We start from the raw sequence: 18894 nt of genomic DNA on the forward strand, positions 1-18894 counted from the left end.
TGTATATAGCAGTCCAGAACCATACACTGAGAATCACTGCTCCAGAGTCACTGATGAGAGGAATCCTTTTAAAAATTTTTAAATCTCTTTGTCTTTCCATTATTCCCTATTTCCTGCCAATGCCCAGTCATCCCTTTCCCTGGATAACTCACTGGGATTCCTGCTATCTGGGGGAAAAGTAAGATTTGTCTGCATGCCTGAAACCAACCATACATTCTCCTAAAAATTAAGTCTCCCTTTCCCTTTTCCTTCTAGTATGGTGGGCATACTAGAGCCTGAGGCCAGGATCTGTACATGCTTAGCAAGTGCACCTACTGGGCTGAACTCTAAACCCCATTCAATGACTTAACCTCCAGGATGCCTTTCTAAACTCCTCTTATTGCAAACAAAGGCAGGGCTCGTGTGGCAGAGTGCCAATATTGAGTGAAAAGGCCAAGAAAGAGCATGAGGCCCTGAGTTCAAACTCTAGTACTAGCAAACACATACAGAATAAATTTCCATTCAGTGCCAGTTCCTGTGGCTCGTGTCTATAATCCTAGCTACTCAAGAGGGTAAGAATCCTGGTTCAAAGCCAGCAAGGCAGGAGAATCTATGAGACTCCTATCTCCTATTACCCAGCAAAAATCTGGAAGTGGAGCTGTGGCCCAAGGGGTAGAGTACAAGCCTTAAGATAGAAAAATAAAAATAAAAACCAAACTAAGGAACAGTGCCTTTGAGTTCAAGCCTCTGTACAGGAAGCAATAATAATGATAAGTCCTCCTCCTTAGGAAAGTTCTGGGAAATAACCACCAACTTTCAGGGGATCTTGGCATTCACATCACTCACTCTCTTTCTCTAGCTCTTGCAGTAGAGGCCTTGGTGGGGAAAGGGGTTTCTTTCTTTTCCTTCCTTCCTTCCTTCCTTCCTTCCTTCCTTCCTTCCTTCCTTCCTTCCTTCCTTCCTCCCTCCCCTCTTCCTCCCTCCATCCCTCCTTCTCTCCTTTCTTTCTTTTCTTTCTTTCTTTCTTTCTTTCTTTCTTTCTTTCTTTCTTTCTTTCTTTCTTTCTTTCGTCTCTTTCTTTCTTTCTTTCTTTCTTTCTTTTGTCTCTTTCTTTCTTTCTTTTTTTCTTTCTTTCTTTCTTTCTTTCTTTCTTTCTTTCTTTCTTTCTTTCTTTCTTTCTCTCTTTCTTTCCTGTCATGAGGCTTGAACTCTTGGCCTGAGCTCTGTCCCTGAGCTCTTCAGCTCAAGGCTAACATGTTACCACTCTGAGCTACAGCACCTCTTCCAGTTTTCTGGTGGTTAATTTGAAACACAGTCTCATGGACTTTCAGGCCCAGGCTGGCTTTGAACCATGATCCTCAGACCTCAGCCTCTTGAGTAGCTAGGATTCCAGGTGTGAGCCACCAGCACCCAGCAAGGGGTTTCTTTTAAAGTTAGGATGAGCTGGGCCTACTAGAGGAGCTTACTAACCAGGCATTGCATCCAGCAGGTCATCGAGGCCCGGATTCCTCTTTTAGCACAGCACCCTGTGCTTTAGGAGTTTTCTGTAAGGAAAATCTTATGAGGGAGGGGACCTTGGTCACTGGGGCTGGATGTGCTTTGGTTTCATGTCTGTCTGCTCAGGGTCCTCTTGTCCTGTTCCAGACCCGACTTCCTCTCAAATGGATGGCACCTGAATCCATCTTTGACAAAATCTATAGCACCAAGAGCGACGTGTGGTCTTATGGAGTGCTGCTGTGGGAAATCTTCTCTCTAGGTAAATATGGAAGTGGCCTAGAAGTCAGTCTTTGGCCTCTGCTCAGCGTTCTTTGAATAGCCCCAACCGTCAGGTTAACACCTGAGCCTATTGCAACCCCTGGGAGAGGCTGGGTCTGAGCAGCCTCTCAGACGAGCAATGATGTGTGCATGCACATACATCCACACTGCAGGAATGGTTTATGCGATCGTGAAGAGGGTAGTTCTTCAAACACACAGTGCTCCAATATCCTTCACCCGTCCCTCCCTACCTCACCTATCCCACAGAATGTCTTAAGGCTCACTGAGCCAATGGGAAGGTGAGGCAGGCCTATAACAGGCACCAGCCATTCACACCTGTAATCCTTGTTACTCAGGAGGTCGACATCTGAAGATTTGAGTTCAAAGTCAGCCTGGGTAGAAAAGTCTGGGAGACTCTTATCTCCACAATCAAAAAGCCACATATAGAGTTGGGGCTCAAGTGGTAGAGTGCTAGCCTTGAGCAAAACAGAAACAAAAACAAAAACTCAAAAACAGTCCCCAGGCCCTGGGTTCTAGCCCTATTACAGGCACAGGAAGGAGGGAGAGAAAGGGAAACGGGGAGAGAGGGAGAGAGATCAGGCCCACTCTTGTCCTCATATTCATATACAACATAGGCCTGCATGCTGCTTTCTTCTGGCCATCTGTGAAGAGCAGTCTGCAGTCCTATCTACTCTGGATTCTTCGAAACCTTGAAGCCCCTAGGCCTGTGACTGTGCACAGATCCAACATCTGCTCCCTGACACAGCAGTGATGTGAAGCCTCCCAAGCACAGAGTTCTAGCCAAGAGTCCTTTGGACTTTGCCAAATAAGCAAATAAGTCACCCGGTAACATCCCTGGCTTCCTGTAATGTGTAAAAATCATTGCCTTGCTTTCGATGACAACACCTGTTGCTTCCAGTCTTTGAAAGCAGCTTGGCGGCCACAGTGGCCCTCTAGTGACACGGTGCACGTCTCCCAGCTGCTTCCTAAAAGCAACTACTAGAAAGCACACACAGACACAAACTGAAGCAGCTTAGTCTGAAGGCCTTGCCCTCTCTGCCCCCAGTCAGGCTCCTTGAAGACCACGGCTGAAATCTGAAGGATCAATGTTTAAAGCTAGCTATCTATAAAAGTCCAGCAGATGTTTAGCTCTCAAATAACTAGCAAATAGCAGTGCTGCAGGCATGGATCAAGTGGTAGAGCACCAAGTGAGAAGCCCTGAGTTCAGAGCTGAGTCTGAACCACAACAGCAAAACAAACCCAGGTCATTAACCCAAGGAACAGGTGTAATGATGGAATTTCTTTAAAATGTCCTGTGGGGACAGAGCAGATTGCCTATCCCTGACCACCCTGACCAAATGGGTGGGAGTGGCCTTTGAGGATAAGACAGGAACTGACCTTGTCATTCATGGTCCAGCCCCCCCACCCACTGCTGACCTCCACTGAAATGGGTCTCAGCCACTGGGAATTGTTACTGAACCACCATTTTGAACAGCCAGAAGAAACATTGAATAGCCCCCCTGGTCCTTTTGTACCCAAACCCTCCGAATCTACTGTCTCCTACTGTCCCCTGCAGGTGGCTCTCCTTACCCAGGAGTGCAAATGGATGAGGACTTCTGCAGTGGCCTGAAGGAAGGCATGAGGATGAGGGCCCCTGAGCACGCCACTCCTGAGATGTGAGTCCTGGCTTATTCCTCCACCCCCACCCAACAGACATGGAGGGCACAAGTGATCGCTTTGTCTTTAGAGAATCGATGATCCTAGACTCTATTTGGGCTCAGCTCTGTGGGGAGGGTTTTCCTGGAATAGAGCATATTGTCCTTGATCCACCCTACCTCCTTCTCTCCTAACTACTGATATGACTCTGCAAGACCTCTAGCTGGGATTTTTAATTCGATCAACAAATCATATTCTCCCTATGTATAGTATTGGCTGCACAGAAACCTTAGGATTGGTTCAAGTAAAGTGAAATTCTTGTCTTCAGTCAAGAATTCTAGCTAGGGGCCAGGAGTGTGGCCTAGTGGTAGAGTGCTTGCCTAGCATGCATGAAGCCTTGGGTTTGATTTCTTGGTACCACATACACAGAAAAAGCTGAAAGTTGTGCGGTGGCTCAAGCAGTCGAGTGCTAGCCTTGAGAAAACCCAAGGACCTGAGTTCAAGCCCCAGGACTGGCAAAAAAAAAATTAAAAGTTCAATTGTCAAATCTATTGTAAGTACTAATACTGGATTTCATCTTACAATTTTAATTTCTGAGTCTGTTAGTTAATAAATCCCAGAAAAAAATAAATCCCAGAGGGATTTAAACTCAGTTGTGACTCTATAACCTGTAATAGTGTGTCTGTATGCTTTTCAAACCTGTTGCAATCACTTTATCATTGCTAAAATAGTAACACGTAAGTAAATATTTTCTTAAACAACAACACAAAAGATCACTAGCAGGGGATTCAAGTTCAAAACTCAGTTACTAGGTGGAAATCTGAGCCAAACAAATAGACCACAAGATATTGGCCTCACTCACCAAGAGACAGCCTAATGCTAGAGCTGTCATGGAGAGAGAGACCAGAGCCCTCTTTCTCATTCAGCCATCCTCACTCAGTCATCTTCACCAAAGACTCACATAGCCCTGTGTGGATTTGGGGGAACCGTGTAGGGAGGGGAAGGGGTCTTTTTTCCACAGAGGCTCCTTGGGCACGGGGGCTCCTGTAGAATCTTTTAGGAGGAGGCCCGCAGCCATCTGTAGCTGGTCTGGATGCCTGTGCAGTGCTTTCCTGCTATGCCCTCTGGTAACTTGAGGAATCCAGTGGAGGATTCTCCATTGTCAGCCTGCTCTGCTCGCCTCCCCTGGGTACTCTTCCTGTGACTTTGTGTGTGTTTTGCACTTTGAGGCTTCAGCAGGAATGTGATGACACTTGCAGTTTTGTTGAGCTGCTTGCAGACAAGTACTTGGGCTTCCCTGAGGCAGCACCACCTTTCCTGAACTGGCTGGCTGGTTCCCCCCTCCCCTCCACCCCTCACTCCCACATCCCACACAATGGAGTCTTGACCAAGCCCTAGGATGGCCTGTAGGGAGGAGTCAGGGACAGTGAAGGGAGTGTGGACCTGGATAGGATCACTATCTCCTTCCTTCATCATCTCAGGGCAAAGCTAGGTCAGACCCAGCCGGAGGAGAAGGACGGAGAAGTGTGGGATGAGGCCAGGGCTGGGGAAGTCTGAAAGCCAGGGGAACCTGAGATTCACCTGTAGCGTGGCAACCTCGTTAACTCCCCGGCCTCTCTCTCTGAAAGCCAGGGACAGAGCTGGACCGGCGATGCTATAAAGTGTTGCAGGCTTGAAAGTTCGTACTCAACATCAGGAGACCTGGTTTCAAATAAGGATACATAGTCAGGCACTGGTAGCTCACACCTGTACTCCTAGCTACTTTGAGAATCTTGGTTCAAAGCCAGCCAGGCAGGAAAGTCTGTGAGGCTTTTAGTTCCAATTAACCAGCAAAAAATCTGGAGGTAGAGATGTAGCAGAGCTCCAGCCTTGAGTGAAAAAAAAAAAAGCTAACAGACAGCCCCCAGGCCCTGAGTTCAAGTCCCAAACTGGTACAAATTAATAACATAATAAAAACTAGAACAAGCTAAGAACACTTTGCATCTATGATTTCCTGATGTTCCCCACCCAATTTCATATCATCTGAACCTGACAAGTAGCAGCCTCAGGACAAAGCAATGTACCCTCTGTCAGGTTAAGCAGCACAGGATACAGATTGAGATACCAATCCTCTAGCCTGTTGGTTCTAGACTACAGGGCCTGCTAGACAAGGAATGTTGCCCCTACAGTTTCCTACAATCTCCTAGGAAAAATGATTTTCTCATATATCCACCCAAGCTTTGAATCATATACATCCTTCTGCTTTCTGTGCAATCTGAAAGCACAGTGTTCATTCTCAGATACCAACAGGAATAATGAAAATTGAAGTTATTATTACATTTTTTGTATGCCAGTGCAAAACATACTTGGCTTTTTTCATATATTTTGTATTGTGATTAATAGAAGGGTTACATTATATTCACCCAATAGAAGGTACGTTACTTCATAAACATCGATACCCTGTCTCACGTCTTGGTCCCCATTTACACTTGGCTTTAACTCAATATTGGTGCTCTACCACTTGATCCACACCTGGACATTCTGGCTTTTCTCTGGTTCATTGGAAAAGAGTCTCACAAGTTTCCTGCCCCAGCTTACTTTCCATCTCAATCCTCAGTTCTCAGCCTCCTAAATAGCTAGAATGAGAACGATGAGCCACCAATGCTTGTCATTTGTTAAATAATATTAACCAAATGGATATTTTATGCTTCTAAGTGGCAGACACTGTTTAACCATTATTTTGAAACATTTCATAAGTTATTTTCCCTAATGCTAACTGACTAGTAAAACAGGAAGTGTTTTGGCTGCATTATACCGTTGAGAGACCCAAAGCACAGAGCAGTGACGTAACTTGCCAGGGGCCACAGAGCCAGATAGCAAACTTGTTCTGCTTTTAGTCCACATCACCTTTCTGCCTGCTTGATGAGACTGCTTTCCATTCTCACCCAGAATAATTCCAGAGGTACAGAATCACCTCAGCTTTGGACTAAGGACTTCCTCAGGCTTGATCAAACCTTTAAATCTGGGATTTGAACTTCGGGCTCACTTGCGAGGCTGGCATGATACTGCTGAGCCATGCCTCTAACTCAGTTTGTTACTGGTTGAGGATAAGGTCTCTTCCCACTGGGACACATACCTGAGCTGTGCCCCACCATCGCCCCTGGGATTATAGGCCTGTACGTCCTCATCCATCTTTCCTGTGTGGAGATGGAGTCTTGTGACTTTTCTGCATTGGCTAACCTGACATCATAGTCCTCCTAATCTCAGATTCCCAGATAGCTTGGCATGACAGACCCCTGCCGCTGCACCCAGCTATGGGATAAAGAAGGATCTCCTGACTTTTTCTGCCCAGAGATCCTCCTGTTCTCAACTTCCCCAGTACAGGTGTGTGCCACAGGTGCCTGGCTTCAACCCTCCTCTCCCCCTCCCCACCCAGGTAACCCTTAACAGTCTATACGGTGGTGTGTTTCCTCCACTCTGGAAAAAAAAAATGGAAGCTTGTTTTAGAAATGTAAGCAGATAAGTCCAAGCTTGGTGAAATGTTTCCGCAGGCAGCCCGGGTTCACGCCGTTCACCATCTTCTTAAGTGTGTGAGAGCTGTAATCTCCTCCTTGTTTATTCCAGTAGTCAGAAGGTCTGGGCGAGGACACAGGAAGCTTTTTAGAACTGGGGTTCTGTGACCTAAACTTGGCCTACAGTGGTGTGTACATGGGAACTTGAGTGATAGTTTGGAAAGGGAACTCTTTCCAAAGGCCCCTGTCCCCCAAGGCAATAGATGTCTCTTTATTTTGTGAAAGCTATTTACTTAGTGGGGAAAGCTGTGCAATGGCTGAATAGAGTTGCTGGTTCCTAGCCCAGAGCCTGTTTAATCAGATGCTTTCCAGTCTGTTTTCTTTTTCCTTTTCCTTTGGTGTTTGTTGAGATTCATTTGGACTAAATTATATGCCCCAAGGAGTGGAATCTAGAAATCATAAATGATGAGGGACATTAGAAAACAGCAGTGGTCGTAGGTGGTCCCGGTTTCACACCCCCTCCAGGTTTGCAATGCTGGTGGACTGGTGCCTGGGGATTTTGCTGAATGGAACTGGCTCCCTGTTACTGGTACTCCAGGCCTGGCCTGGACTCAGCTCTTGACACAATCTGCAACTGGGCAGAGGTAGAATGAGTTCTTAGGCATCTTCCTCCCAGCACCATCGATTTTTCAGCACTGAAAGTAATGTTTGAGATGTGATTAAAGAATTCATGCAAGAGAGCTGAACTGTCTCTACCAGAGTCTAGCCCAACTTTCTTTAGCACATATTTATTGAGTGCTAGGCCTGTGTTGGGGGAGTGGAATGGGGATGAGATCCCAGGTCACATACTGCTTAATGGACTGGCTCTGACTTTTATTTCCCCAGTATTGGGGCTTGAACTTAAGGCTTTGCCCTATTACTTAGCCTACTTAACTAACCTACTTTGTAGCTTAGCACTCTACCACTTGAGCTACAGCTCCATTTCCAGTTTTGTCTTTGTTTTATTGTTGTTATTGTTGTTTTGGTGGTTAATTAGAGATAAAAGCCTCATGGATTTTTCCAATCCAGGATCCATTTGAATTGGGATCCTCAGATCTCAGCCTCTTTCGTAGCAAGGATTACAGGAATGAGCCACTGACGCCCAGCTTCCTGAACTAACTTCAGAGACCCAGCATGCTTAGATTTTAATTCCAGATTCCTCTATGATCTAGATTTTCCAAAAGAAAACTTAAAACCAAATTCCTACAAAGAGCACAAAGACCCAAAGGGAATAAACCCTTTGTGGAATGTTTTGTGGAGGCGCAGATAGAGACTGACCTGAGCCTAAAACAGACATAATAGACACGACCCGGATTCCTTCCCATCTGCAGGAGAGATCGGCAGAAAAACCTGGTGACACTGGAACCCTAGGATAAGACTTGGACTCTGGGATATTAAGACAGATGTTTCAAATCCAGAAGTTTAGCCTGTACTTTTTTTTTTTTTTTTTGCCTTAGTGGTGGGAGTTCAGCTCATCATAAGAGATGTTGGGTGAAAAATAATCAGCCACACCCAGGAACTTTAAACAGAGCTTGAGGAATTGACTGCAGTCCTGGGTATATGGGCTTCACCTTTCAAAGTGACCTGGGTCACATAGCCTGTGCCTTCTCCCTCAGTGTCCACTACACAGCGTCAGGGACGATGAGAACACAGGAATACCATGCACATATTGAGACGCTGCTTCAAACCCACCTTTGTTATAATGCAAGAATGAAATGGGTGTGGCAAACCACTCACTCATTTGTGTCCACAGTTCTCTTCCACTTTCAAGATGTCATGTCACACTTTTTGGTTGGTTTGGGTGTTTTTTGTTATTGTTGTTGTTTGTTTATTTTTTTGTCGGTCATGGGACTTGAACTCTGGGCCTGGACTGTCCTTGGGCTCTTCAGCTCAAGGCTACCACCTTACCACTTGAGCCACAATGCCACTTCGTTTTCTGGTGGTTAATTGGAAATGAGAGCCTCACAGACTTTAGTGCCTGGGCTGGCTTTGAACCATGATCCTCATATCTCAGCCTCCTGAATAGCAAGGATTATAGGCATGAGCCACCAGCACTTGTCGTGTTTCTATTTATTTATTTATTATTTGGTGCTGGACCTGGGGCTTGGATCCAGAGTCTGGGTGCTGTCCCTGACTTTGCTGCTCAAAACTAGTGCTCCACCACTTGGATCTCTACCTCTGACATTTTGTGGTTAATTGAAGATAAGAGTCTCACAGACTTTTCCTGTCTGGGCAGGAAACCATGATCTCTTTCTTGATCTTAGCCTGTTAGGATTATAAACACGAGCCCCCAACACCCACATTGTGCTTTTGAAAGAGTCTAACTGTAGGGAACAATGTGTTTCCTGTTTAAGTAGCTCTACTTCATTCACAGGCTCAGTCCTTCTACTGTATAGAGGCCACTGACACCCAACAAGCTTGGGTCAGGCGAGTTCTGGAAGGTTGGTTCTCACTGCTGGCAGAACTTCACCCAAATGGATCCTTGTCTGCAGGGGCTAGAGACAAACCTGTAGCCAGGCCACATGTGGTTAAAAGTCAGGCTAGGAGAGTGACCTGCCCATATACCACTGCTCTCCAGCTCTTTCTCTGCTTTTTGCCCAACAGTTATCAGATCATGCTGGACTGCTGGCACAAAGACCCTAAAGAAAGACCACGGTTTGCAGAACTTGTGGAGAAACTAGGTGATTTGCTTCAAGCCAATGTACAACAGGTAAAACTCAGTGTGGAATATCAGAAAGCTTTGCTGGTTGTTTTAAGAGCTCTGCTTATGTTCAGCCAGCAGTGTGGTGTGTGTCTGTGCACGGGCACCAGCAAGTACAGTGCATGCACACACACATCCAGGATTGCTTTTTCAAAGCACAAGATGGGGGAAATGATATACTTGAAGTTGATACACTACACAAAAATTGGTTGAGATTAAAATGTATGCAATTAGAGCTCTCTCTTTGGTGTTTTAGGATGGTAAAGATTATATTCCACTTAATGCCATACTGACAAGAAACAGTGGGTTTACATACTCAACTCCTGCCTTCTCTGAGGACTTCTTCAAGGATGATGGCATTTCAGCCCTGAAGTTTAACACAGAAAGCTCTGATGATGTCAGGTAAGATTTCTTTCCCCAACATGAATACCGACTTTTATAATATACAAAAGAGCTGGGTACTCATGCCTTATACCTGTCATCTTAACTCCTCAGAAGGCTGAGATCTGAGGATCATAGTTTGCAGCCAGCCCCTAGGTTAAAAAAATCAAGAGAGTCAGATTTTTATCATCTAAGAAGTTAGGATTATAGGAACGATCTGCCAGCCCGAGGCAGGAGGTTTTGCCCTCTCCATTCTCTATGCTGTCAGATTCCCTTTTAGAATTATTCTCTCCCCTGGGCCTTCTAGCATCTTTATCTTCAGTGGGCACAGGCCTGGCACTCAGACCTCAATGCAGCCACCAGGGAAGGCACAGGTTGTAACAATAGGAAAGCACTGGCAGCCATCAGTGATAGGCTTCCAAGTCATAGGGAGCCAATGAGACATCGCCGCTCAGCTCCAAGCACACAAGCAGCCCAGGAGGCTTGGGAAGAGTTGCCATCCATGTTTTAAAGAGGAATCAATTACCTCGGAATAAACCCCTTACCAAGGCTTAATTGGATTAGACCTTAGGTATGAGCAGGGGTGTTAGAGTAATTTGGGCCTTTCTAGTATGTTGCTTAGCTGCAGGCTTTTTTGTGTCTGTGGGTGGGGGGGTCATGGGACTTGAACTCTGGGCCTGGGTGCTGTCCCCTTATTCCACAGCCACACATCCCCTTTTCTAGTGATTAATTGGAGATAAGAATTTCACGTTGTCTAGTGTCCGGGCTGACTTTGAACAGCCATCCTCAGATCTCAGCCTCCTGAGTAGCTAGGATTATAGGTGTGAGCCACCGCATCGGGCTGCTATAGGTTCATTTTGTTTACCAGTATCTAGGCTTGAACTCGGGGCCTCAAGCTTTCTCATTTGTGTTTGCTCAACGCTGCTGATCTACCACTTGAACAATACCTTCTTCACCTTAAAGCATTGTGCTGGTTAACTGGAGATCAGAGCCTCCTGAGAAGCTAGGATTACAGGCTTGAGCCACCAGTGCTTGGCTAGCTATGGGTTCAATAGAGAGTTTGTCTAAGAAGTTAGGCCTTGCAGGGAGTAATTTAATCATGGCTGAGGTGAACGTGCCTGTAAGCCGCTATCTAGTGAACGTCGTTGATGGTAATTTCTAGTAGGTCCTCAAGAAAAATTAACAGCTTGTACTACACAGATTCTGCAGATAACTCGCACCTCCCCATCTTCACTCACTGCACATAGTATTGTAAGACTTGCTCTAGCACTCAACTGAACAATGAAATCAGCTAGGTAGCCTTCCTTTCAGGAAGTAGGCAGCTATATACGCCAAGATAGTCTTTTCCTGCGATAGCATTTTTCCTGTTGGTAGCACCAAGTGCTTCAGGCCACACGCTGCTTCACATCTCTGCTGACCAGGATGTTTTCTGGTTGCACAGGGGCCAGAGTGGGCCCATCTGAGGTTTTGCTGAACACTGCAGAATGTGACTTGACAACCATGGGAAGAATTGTCCTGAAGGATTGTCATGAAGAGCTCTAGAGGGCACAACAAGACATTTGAACCACAGGAGTTAGACAACTGGTACTGTGGTTCATCTTAGCTGACTTACACCTGAAATCCATGGGTTCCCGACTGATCAGAGTTACATATGTTTTCCTGATTATTCTTCCTGCTCCTTCTTTAGATACGTGAATGCTTTTAAGTTCCTGAGCCTGGAAAGAATCAAAACCCTTGAGGAACTTTCTCCAAATACCACCTCCATGTTTGATGTAAGTCACTAGTGGTGAACCTGGGAAGAAGAAGTCTTTGCCTGACTCTGTCCAGATATCAACACCAGGCATCTGGTAGCTCTTTATCAGTGAGGGCTAGTCACCAGTAGAGGCTGAAATGACAATGTTGAGAAGACTGATGGAATTAGCTGTGCAGAGTTGATTTGAATGGAGAAGTTCATGTTTGGAAAAAGGCCGCAAACGTACTCTAGGGCCCATATTGTACAATCTGGTAGTAACTTGGTCCCTTGGGAAACTTCATGTGTTCCTCAGCTTCTTGACACTTACTGGTGTGTTATTGCTTTCCATATACTGGAATTCCCAAATGATCGGCTAGGCCTTGTAATGTAATAGATACCTTGTGGTGCAGCTATCCTGAGCCCAGAGGAGACCACCTACCCCTAGGCCACTGCTTCCAAAGTTCTTTTCTTTTGTTTGTTTGCTTGCTTCTCTAGTCATGGGGCTTGAACTCTAGGCCCTGGGCCCTATTCTTGAGCACTACAGCTCAAAGCTAAAGCTCTAACACTTAAGCCACAGCGCCACTTCTGGTGGTTAATTGGAGATAAGAGTCTCATAGACTTTAATGTCTGGACTCGCTTTGAACCTTGATCCTCAAATCTTAGCCTCCTGAGTAGCTAGGATTACACACAGGAGCCACCAGTGTCCAGCTCTCCCCAACGTTATTTAGGACAGGCAGCCAAATCCCTGCTCACATCACCAGGAAGACGAACCAGGACACATCAGCACACGAGAGTCCACCAGATCTTGTCTTTGAAGCCCCGGAATGGGGCTGAGAGAATAAAGGGAGGAGAGGAAGGTTAGGCGGGAATGTGCTTCTGGTGTGGCAGACTCTTGTGCTCAGTGTGGAATCTCCAGGCAGACACGGGGCCATAACCTGGAAGATAGCATTAGGATCTACCACAGCCACTGACTACTTTGCCACAGGCAGATTTTGAGGATCCTTAGGGATTCCTGTGCACATTGAAGTTGGATAAGTACTAGAGATGTCACGTCCCACACAAAGTCCCTGGAAACAAAACCCTAGTGTGAAGGAGATCACCTTGAGAGCACCACTGTCACCCTTAAAACACACCAGAATACGAGAGAAAGATACATAATGACTTTAGAGATGCAAAAATAGGGCTAGGAATGTGGCTTAGTGGTAGAATGCTTGCCTAGCATACATGAAGTCCTGGGTTCAATTCCTCAGTACCTCAAACAGAAAAAGCCAGAAGTAGTGCTGTAGGTCAGGTGATAGAATACTAGGCTTGAGCAAAAGAAGCTCAGGGACAGTGCCCAGGCCCTAAATTCAAGCCCCAGGACTGACAAAAAAAAAAAAAAAGATATAAAAACAGCTGGGCACTGTACTGGTGGCTTACACTTGTAACCCTATCTACACAGAAAGCTGAGATCCGAGGATCAAACGTAATCAGAAAAGTCTATGAGACTCATATCTCTAATTAAACACCAAAAAAAGCCAGAAGTGGAGGTATGGAAGAGTTAAAGTTACAGTACCAGCACACACACACACACATTGCATATGTGTATATATCTATTGTATAATATATATGTACACATGCATATATACATATATATGTATACACATTTAAATTTGAAGCTTCAGGAAGAAATATTGTTGTTTGGTATGTTGGTTCAAATCCCAAGAAACAATACTGAACAAAATAGCATCCTTCAGCCTTAATAATAACCCTAGTTATTGGTAACTAGTATATGGTAACCCTAGAACATGGTAACTTATGTCAGCTTTCTTGTTTGCGTAGGTATTTGCTTTCTGATAACTAAGGCTAAACAGAGTCTAGTTAGAGCCTCAGAGAAAGAGAGACACAAAGTGTGAAATTTGCTTACTAGAATATATGCTGTATTAAGGGTAATGAGTCTGAGTACAAGTCAGTGCTGGAAAATGACTCAAAGGAAATACAATTGCTAGAAACTATGATTGAGTACAGCCTGAAAATTCTAGTCTCCAAGAAAAATAATTGAAACACCTTTATAATACTTTGCTTTTTGTGGGGCTTGAACTCTGAGCCTGGGCGCTGTCCTTGAGCTCAGCTCAAGGCTAGCACTCCACCACTGTGAGCCACAGCATCACTTCTGGTTTTCTGGTGGTTAATTGGAGATAAGAGTCTCACAGACTTTTGTGCCTGGGCTGGCTTTGAGTTGTGAACCTCAGCTCTCAGACTCCTGAGTAGCTAAGATTACAGGCATGAGCCACCAACACCTCGCACTTTACTTTTTATATATTGTGGCTACTGAACAACAATCTACCCATACCCATACTGCCAAGATTAGTTGTATTATCCCTATGAAGTAATTTTCATATGGAAAGAGCTAACCTGCTATGCATTTTCCCCTTTTATTTACTTCACCTTGTGGAACAGAGTTACAAAGTTTCTGGCAGTGATTATTACTTGTAATTGCCCAAGTCTGCAGTTGTTGATATGGAGATGTGTTGTGTCACTAGGCAGGGGTGGTGGAGCGTGAGGGCAGTGACTGGAATAACCTCAGAGGTACTGTCGGGGTTTTTTAGTCCTGGGTCCCTCCCGACCTGCAGGAGGATAAACCCAGAAAGGAGAGGGCCGACTGACCGCCCGCACCCAGCCCTCCCTCGCCAGAGGACAAATCAGACTCTGCAGGGAGACCAGTCAAGGCAGGAACGCTTTTATTGAGGAAGTCCATTCAGCTAATATAGGATGCAGGAGTCTATCAGCACAAAGGTGGGCAGGGCCCACAAAGGGGGAGGTCCACGTGTTTACTCGCATTACAGGTAAAGAAGGGGAATCATGTGCGGAAGGGTTCGGGGCCTATCCCAGAGGTGGCCTTACTTTACATCACAAGCCACAGCCACGCCTTCTGACTGGGGGACAGGCACCATCTCAGCCAGGTGTGATCCCAAGACCAGGAGGCGAGCGCTGGGCCACGAGTTAGGCCTCCTTTTCTACAGCATAGGTTTCCATTTCCCTGATGTGACGTGCTCCACAAGGTACATCCCAGCATTAGTGTGGACCCATCTTGGCCCTGCAAGCATGTAACCATTCTCCATTTCTCCACCAGGATTACCAACTGGACTGTAGCACTGTGCTGGCGTCCCCGCTGGTGAAGCGCTTCACCTGGACTGAGAGCAAGCCCAAGGCCTCGCTGAAGATGGAGTAAGAAAGCTGCATGTGTTTCCTATGCTCCTTGAAGGGGAGGAGTGGAGGAAAATGCTTGGGATGTTGGTTAATGGAGCGTTCTGGGGGGCTACTTTCCCTCATGAATTGCAACATTTCCACATTGTATTAAAGCACTGTTCCAGCTGGCCCTAGTGGATCAAGCCTGTAATCCTAGCTTTTCTGGAGGCTGAGATTTGAGATAAAAGATTCAAAGCCAGTCAAGGCAGGAAAACCCATGAGACTCATCTCCAGTTAACCACCAGAAGTAGTTCTGGGGTTCAAAGTGGTAGAGCGCTAATCTTGAGCAAAAGGACTCAAGTCCCATGACCACCAACAAAAAATGATGCAAATGAAATGGTGGCACAAATACCTTTAAGGAATATAAACAGCAGAGCTCATCAAATCAGCTGGAAAGACGAGAAGCCGGGTGCTGGTGGTCCACACCTGTAATCCTAGCTACTCAGGAGGTTGGGATCTGAGAATTGCAGTTCAAAGCCAGCCTGGGCAGGAGACTCCATGAGACTCTTATCTCCAATAAACTACTCAAAAAAGCCGGAAGTAGCACCATGCCTCAAGTGGTAGAGCACTTTCCTTGAGGAAAAAATTAAAAAGCTAAGACAGTGCCCAGGACCAGCAAAAACAAAAGCCCAAAGACCTTTCTACGCAGACATCTATACACTTGTTTGCTCAATAGCAGTCTAGGGCTGAAGTAGCATGGGCAAATGCAGAAAGTGGCATAACAAAGGTTTTTTTTTGTTTTTTAATGCTCCCCCCACCCCAATACTGGAGCTTGAACTCAGGGCCCGGGCACTGTTCCCTTAGCTATTTCACTCAAAACTGGTGTTCTATCACTTAAGCTATAGGTCCACTTCCAGCCTTTTGGTGTTAAAGTGCAGATAAGAAGTCTCATAGACTTTCCTGCCCTATCTGGCTTTGAACAGTTCTCATATCTCAGCCTCCTTGAGTTGGTAGGATTACATGCATGAGCTACCAGCACCTGGTGCAGTTATACGTTTGTTGTGGTAGAGCACGTCATAAAATGGTGACTGCTGCTTTTTTCTTGATTTTTGTTAAAGAAAAACCATACAGGGTTATCTTCTACTATGAAAACCATCGTGTGCTAGTCCATAGCACAACACACCAATTAACATGGTGTATGACGTTCTCTCCCTCATCCCAGAGCCTGTTAAACAAAAACTAGACACAAATATGAAAAGACACGAGAAGCTTCTCTTCCCCACATGTGTAACTCAGGTTGGTTGGACAATATTAAATCTACACTTGAGTCTTACTGGTAAAATAGTCCCAGTAGGGCCAGGAGTTTGGCCTAGAGGTAGAGTGCTGGCTTTGAGGAAAGCGCAAGGACAAGGACAAAAAAAAGTCCCAGCAACACAGAACTCTCTTTAGAACCTAACTACAAGAGGGAGGTAGTGTGAAGCTGAGGTGTTTTTTTTGCCAGTCCCGGGGCTTGAACTCAAGGCCTGAGCACTGTTCTTAGCTTTCTTAAGGTTATTATTCTACCATTTAGCCACAGCACCACTTCTTTTTCTGTGTGTGTGGTAACAAGGAATCAAACCCAGGATTTTGTGCATGCTAGGCAAGCACTCTACCACTAGGCCAAACTCCCAGCCCAAGGTCTGTTTCTTGAGACCATTATAGCAAATTGTCACAGATACAGTGACTTTTAAAGAGAGAATTTTTTGTTGTTGTGGCTCTTGAACTTGTCCTAGGTGCTGTCCTTGAGCTTTTATGTGCAAGGCTAATGTTCTACCACTTGAGTCACAGCTCCACTTCCAGCTTTTGGTGGTTAATTGCAGATAAAAAAATCTCACTGACTTTTCTGCCTGGGCTGGCTTTGAACCACGATCCTCAGATCTCAACCTCCTAAGTATCTAGGATTACAGGTGTGAGCCACTGGTATGCAGCTGTAAAGAGAAATTTATATCCTTGACTTTCTGGAGGCCAAAATTCCAAAGACAAAGTGTCAGCCAGTCCATACTCCATCCATATGATGTAGGAGAATCCATTCCTGGCCTCTTCCATCCTGTGGTAGCTTCTGGCATTCCTTGGCTTGTGGCTCTCTCTGTGCCTGGCCACATGTCCTTTTCTGTGTCTGGCCACGAATCTCCTTCTGCCTTCACGTTATTGCATATAAGGCTCATTTGAATAATTCAGGGTAGGCTCCTCCCCGCTCTAACACTTGGCTTAACTTTTATCACATTGAGGTTGTACGTTCCAGGATTTAACATGGGAATTGGCAAGAAGGCACTGGGTTTTTTTTTCTGTCCATAACAGCTATGTGACCCCTGAGTAGAAGAGAGACTTAATTTCCATATGGAATTATGGATTTACATAGTCTCATAATATGTTCCATCCTCAGATACTGGCATGTGTCTCTTTGCCTAGAATCCAAGTAGCACAAGGAAGGAAATATGTAATTTTAGAACCAAGACAATCTGTCCCACATATTTAGTTGAGATTGCATAACAGGTGTAGACAAATGAGCAAGAAAGGAGAAGTAAGAATGGGCACTGGTGGGTTATGAAAAATTCCTCTAGCTATCCAGATCTAAGGGTCACAGTTTGAAGCCAGCCCAGTCAGAAAAGTCTGTGTGATTCTTTTCTCCAATTAACCAGCAAAAAGCCAGAAGTGGAGCTGAGGTTAAGTATTGGGGTGTTTGCCATGAGTAAAAAAGCCAAGTGAGAGCAAAGCTCCACTACTGACTTACACACACATTTACACACACACACACACACACTGGGGTTTTAGTGATTGCTTTTGAGAAACCCGTTTTGTACATCTGATTGATCTCTCTCCCTTTTTCTCTCCCCCCCCTCCCCACCTCTCTCCCTGTAGCTTGAGAGTAACCAGTAAAAGCAAAGATACAGGGCTGTGTGATACCACCAGGCCCAGCTTCTGCATTTCCAGCTGTGGCCACATCAGATCTGTGTGTGACAACCTGGAGCCAGGCAAGCAGGATTTGTGCTGCTCACCACCCCCAGACTACAATTCAGTGCTCTTGTACTCCTCACCTCCAGCCTAATACTTGACACAAGCACCTTTCTAGAAGCACATGTGTACCTACACCCCCCACCCCGAAAACTAGTTTCTGTCAGTATCATGCATATATGAGTTTACACCTTTTCCTTATCACAGGAGCCAGCTGCTTTGGATGACTTTAACAGTGCTTTATAATGTTTTGACTAACAAGAATGTAACCCCCAATAGACTCAATAGCGATAAGAGAAAGAACACTACTCTCCACCCTCATGTCACTCTCTGTGTTCAAGAGAAACCCTTCCTAAGCCCGATGACTCACCTGCCCCAGCTCCCAAGGGCTCAGGCCACACAGGAGATGAAGATGCACACAGGACAGGGTCGGGAGATGAAGATACACCGGTTGCTCTAGCAACTTTGGGACCAGAAAGCAGCAGCCCAGGAAATTAAAGGAATCGCACACTGGTGTAGGCAGTGCCTCTGGAGTCCTTTAGCATGCAGGAGAAGGGGAGAAGGAAGGGAGGAAAGAGAAGGCAGGGGAAGCAGCAGGAGAGGGCTCTCTTGCAGACCTCCAAGACCTCACAACCTTCACCAATGACAGGGAAGAAAGGAGGGGATATTTCCTGAGTTGTGGAATGAAAGCAAATCTTCAGAAACTACCTATGGGACTAGTTCTATTCCTATACCATGGCTCGTTTTGATTTTGTAGCACTGAGGTGGTGCTCCATTCTGAGCCCACCATTGGCTTTAATGAATTATACTGAGAACTTAACTAGAAATGGGTGGTCTGATGTTAAGTGTGATGTTCGTAGGAAGGTAAGCGAAACCACTTTGGTGAATGAAGGTAGTCTACAGATTCCATTTCAAGAACCGATATATAGCGAAGACATTTTTCCTTTTGCACAGTTAGCTATGTAGGATGCTGGAGAGATTGTATATGATCATAAAGAGGG

The 18894-nt window shown here is 45.5% G+C and overlaps 1 protein-coding gene across 1 annotated transcript in view; it reads left to right on the forward strand.

Annotated features, from left to right (window-relative positions):
- The window catches only part of Flt1 (fms related receptor tyrosine kinase 1), a 180783-nt gene extending 162281 nt beyond the window's left edge, over positions 1-18502 (forward strand). Inside the window, exons 24-30 of the mRNA XM_090342332.1 lie at positions 1624-1735; positions 3311-3410; positions 9525-9630; positions 9878-10023; positions 11690-11774; positions 14847-14941; positions 17801-18502. Coding sequence (XP_090198458.1) covers positions 1624-1735; positions 3311-3410; positions 9525-9630; positions 9878-10023; positions 11690-11774; positions 14847-14941; positions 17801-17987 — 831 coding nt within the window. The 3' untranslated portion in view covers positions 17988-18502. The remainder of the gene's footprint in view (positions 1-1623; positions 1736-3310; positions 3411-9524; positions 9631-9877; positions 10024-11689; positions 11775-14846; positions 14942-17800) is intronic.
- Positions 18503-18894: the final 392 nt, after the last annotated feature.

This window comes from Megascapheus bottae, chromosome 11, assembly GCF_031878675.1.
Source record: "Megascapheus bottae isolate mThoBot1 chromosome 11, mThoBot2.hap1, whole genome shotgun sequence".
Classification (NCBI taxonomy): domain Eukaryota; kingdom Metazoa; phylum Chordata; class Mammalia; order Rodentia; family Geomyidae; genus Megascapheus; species Megascapheus bottae.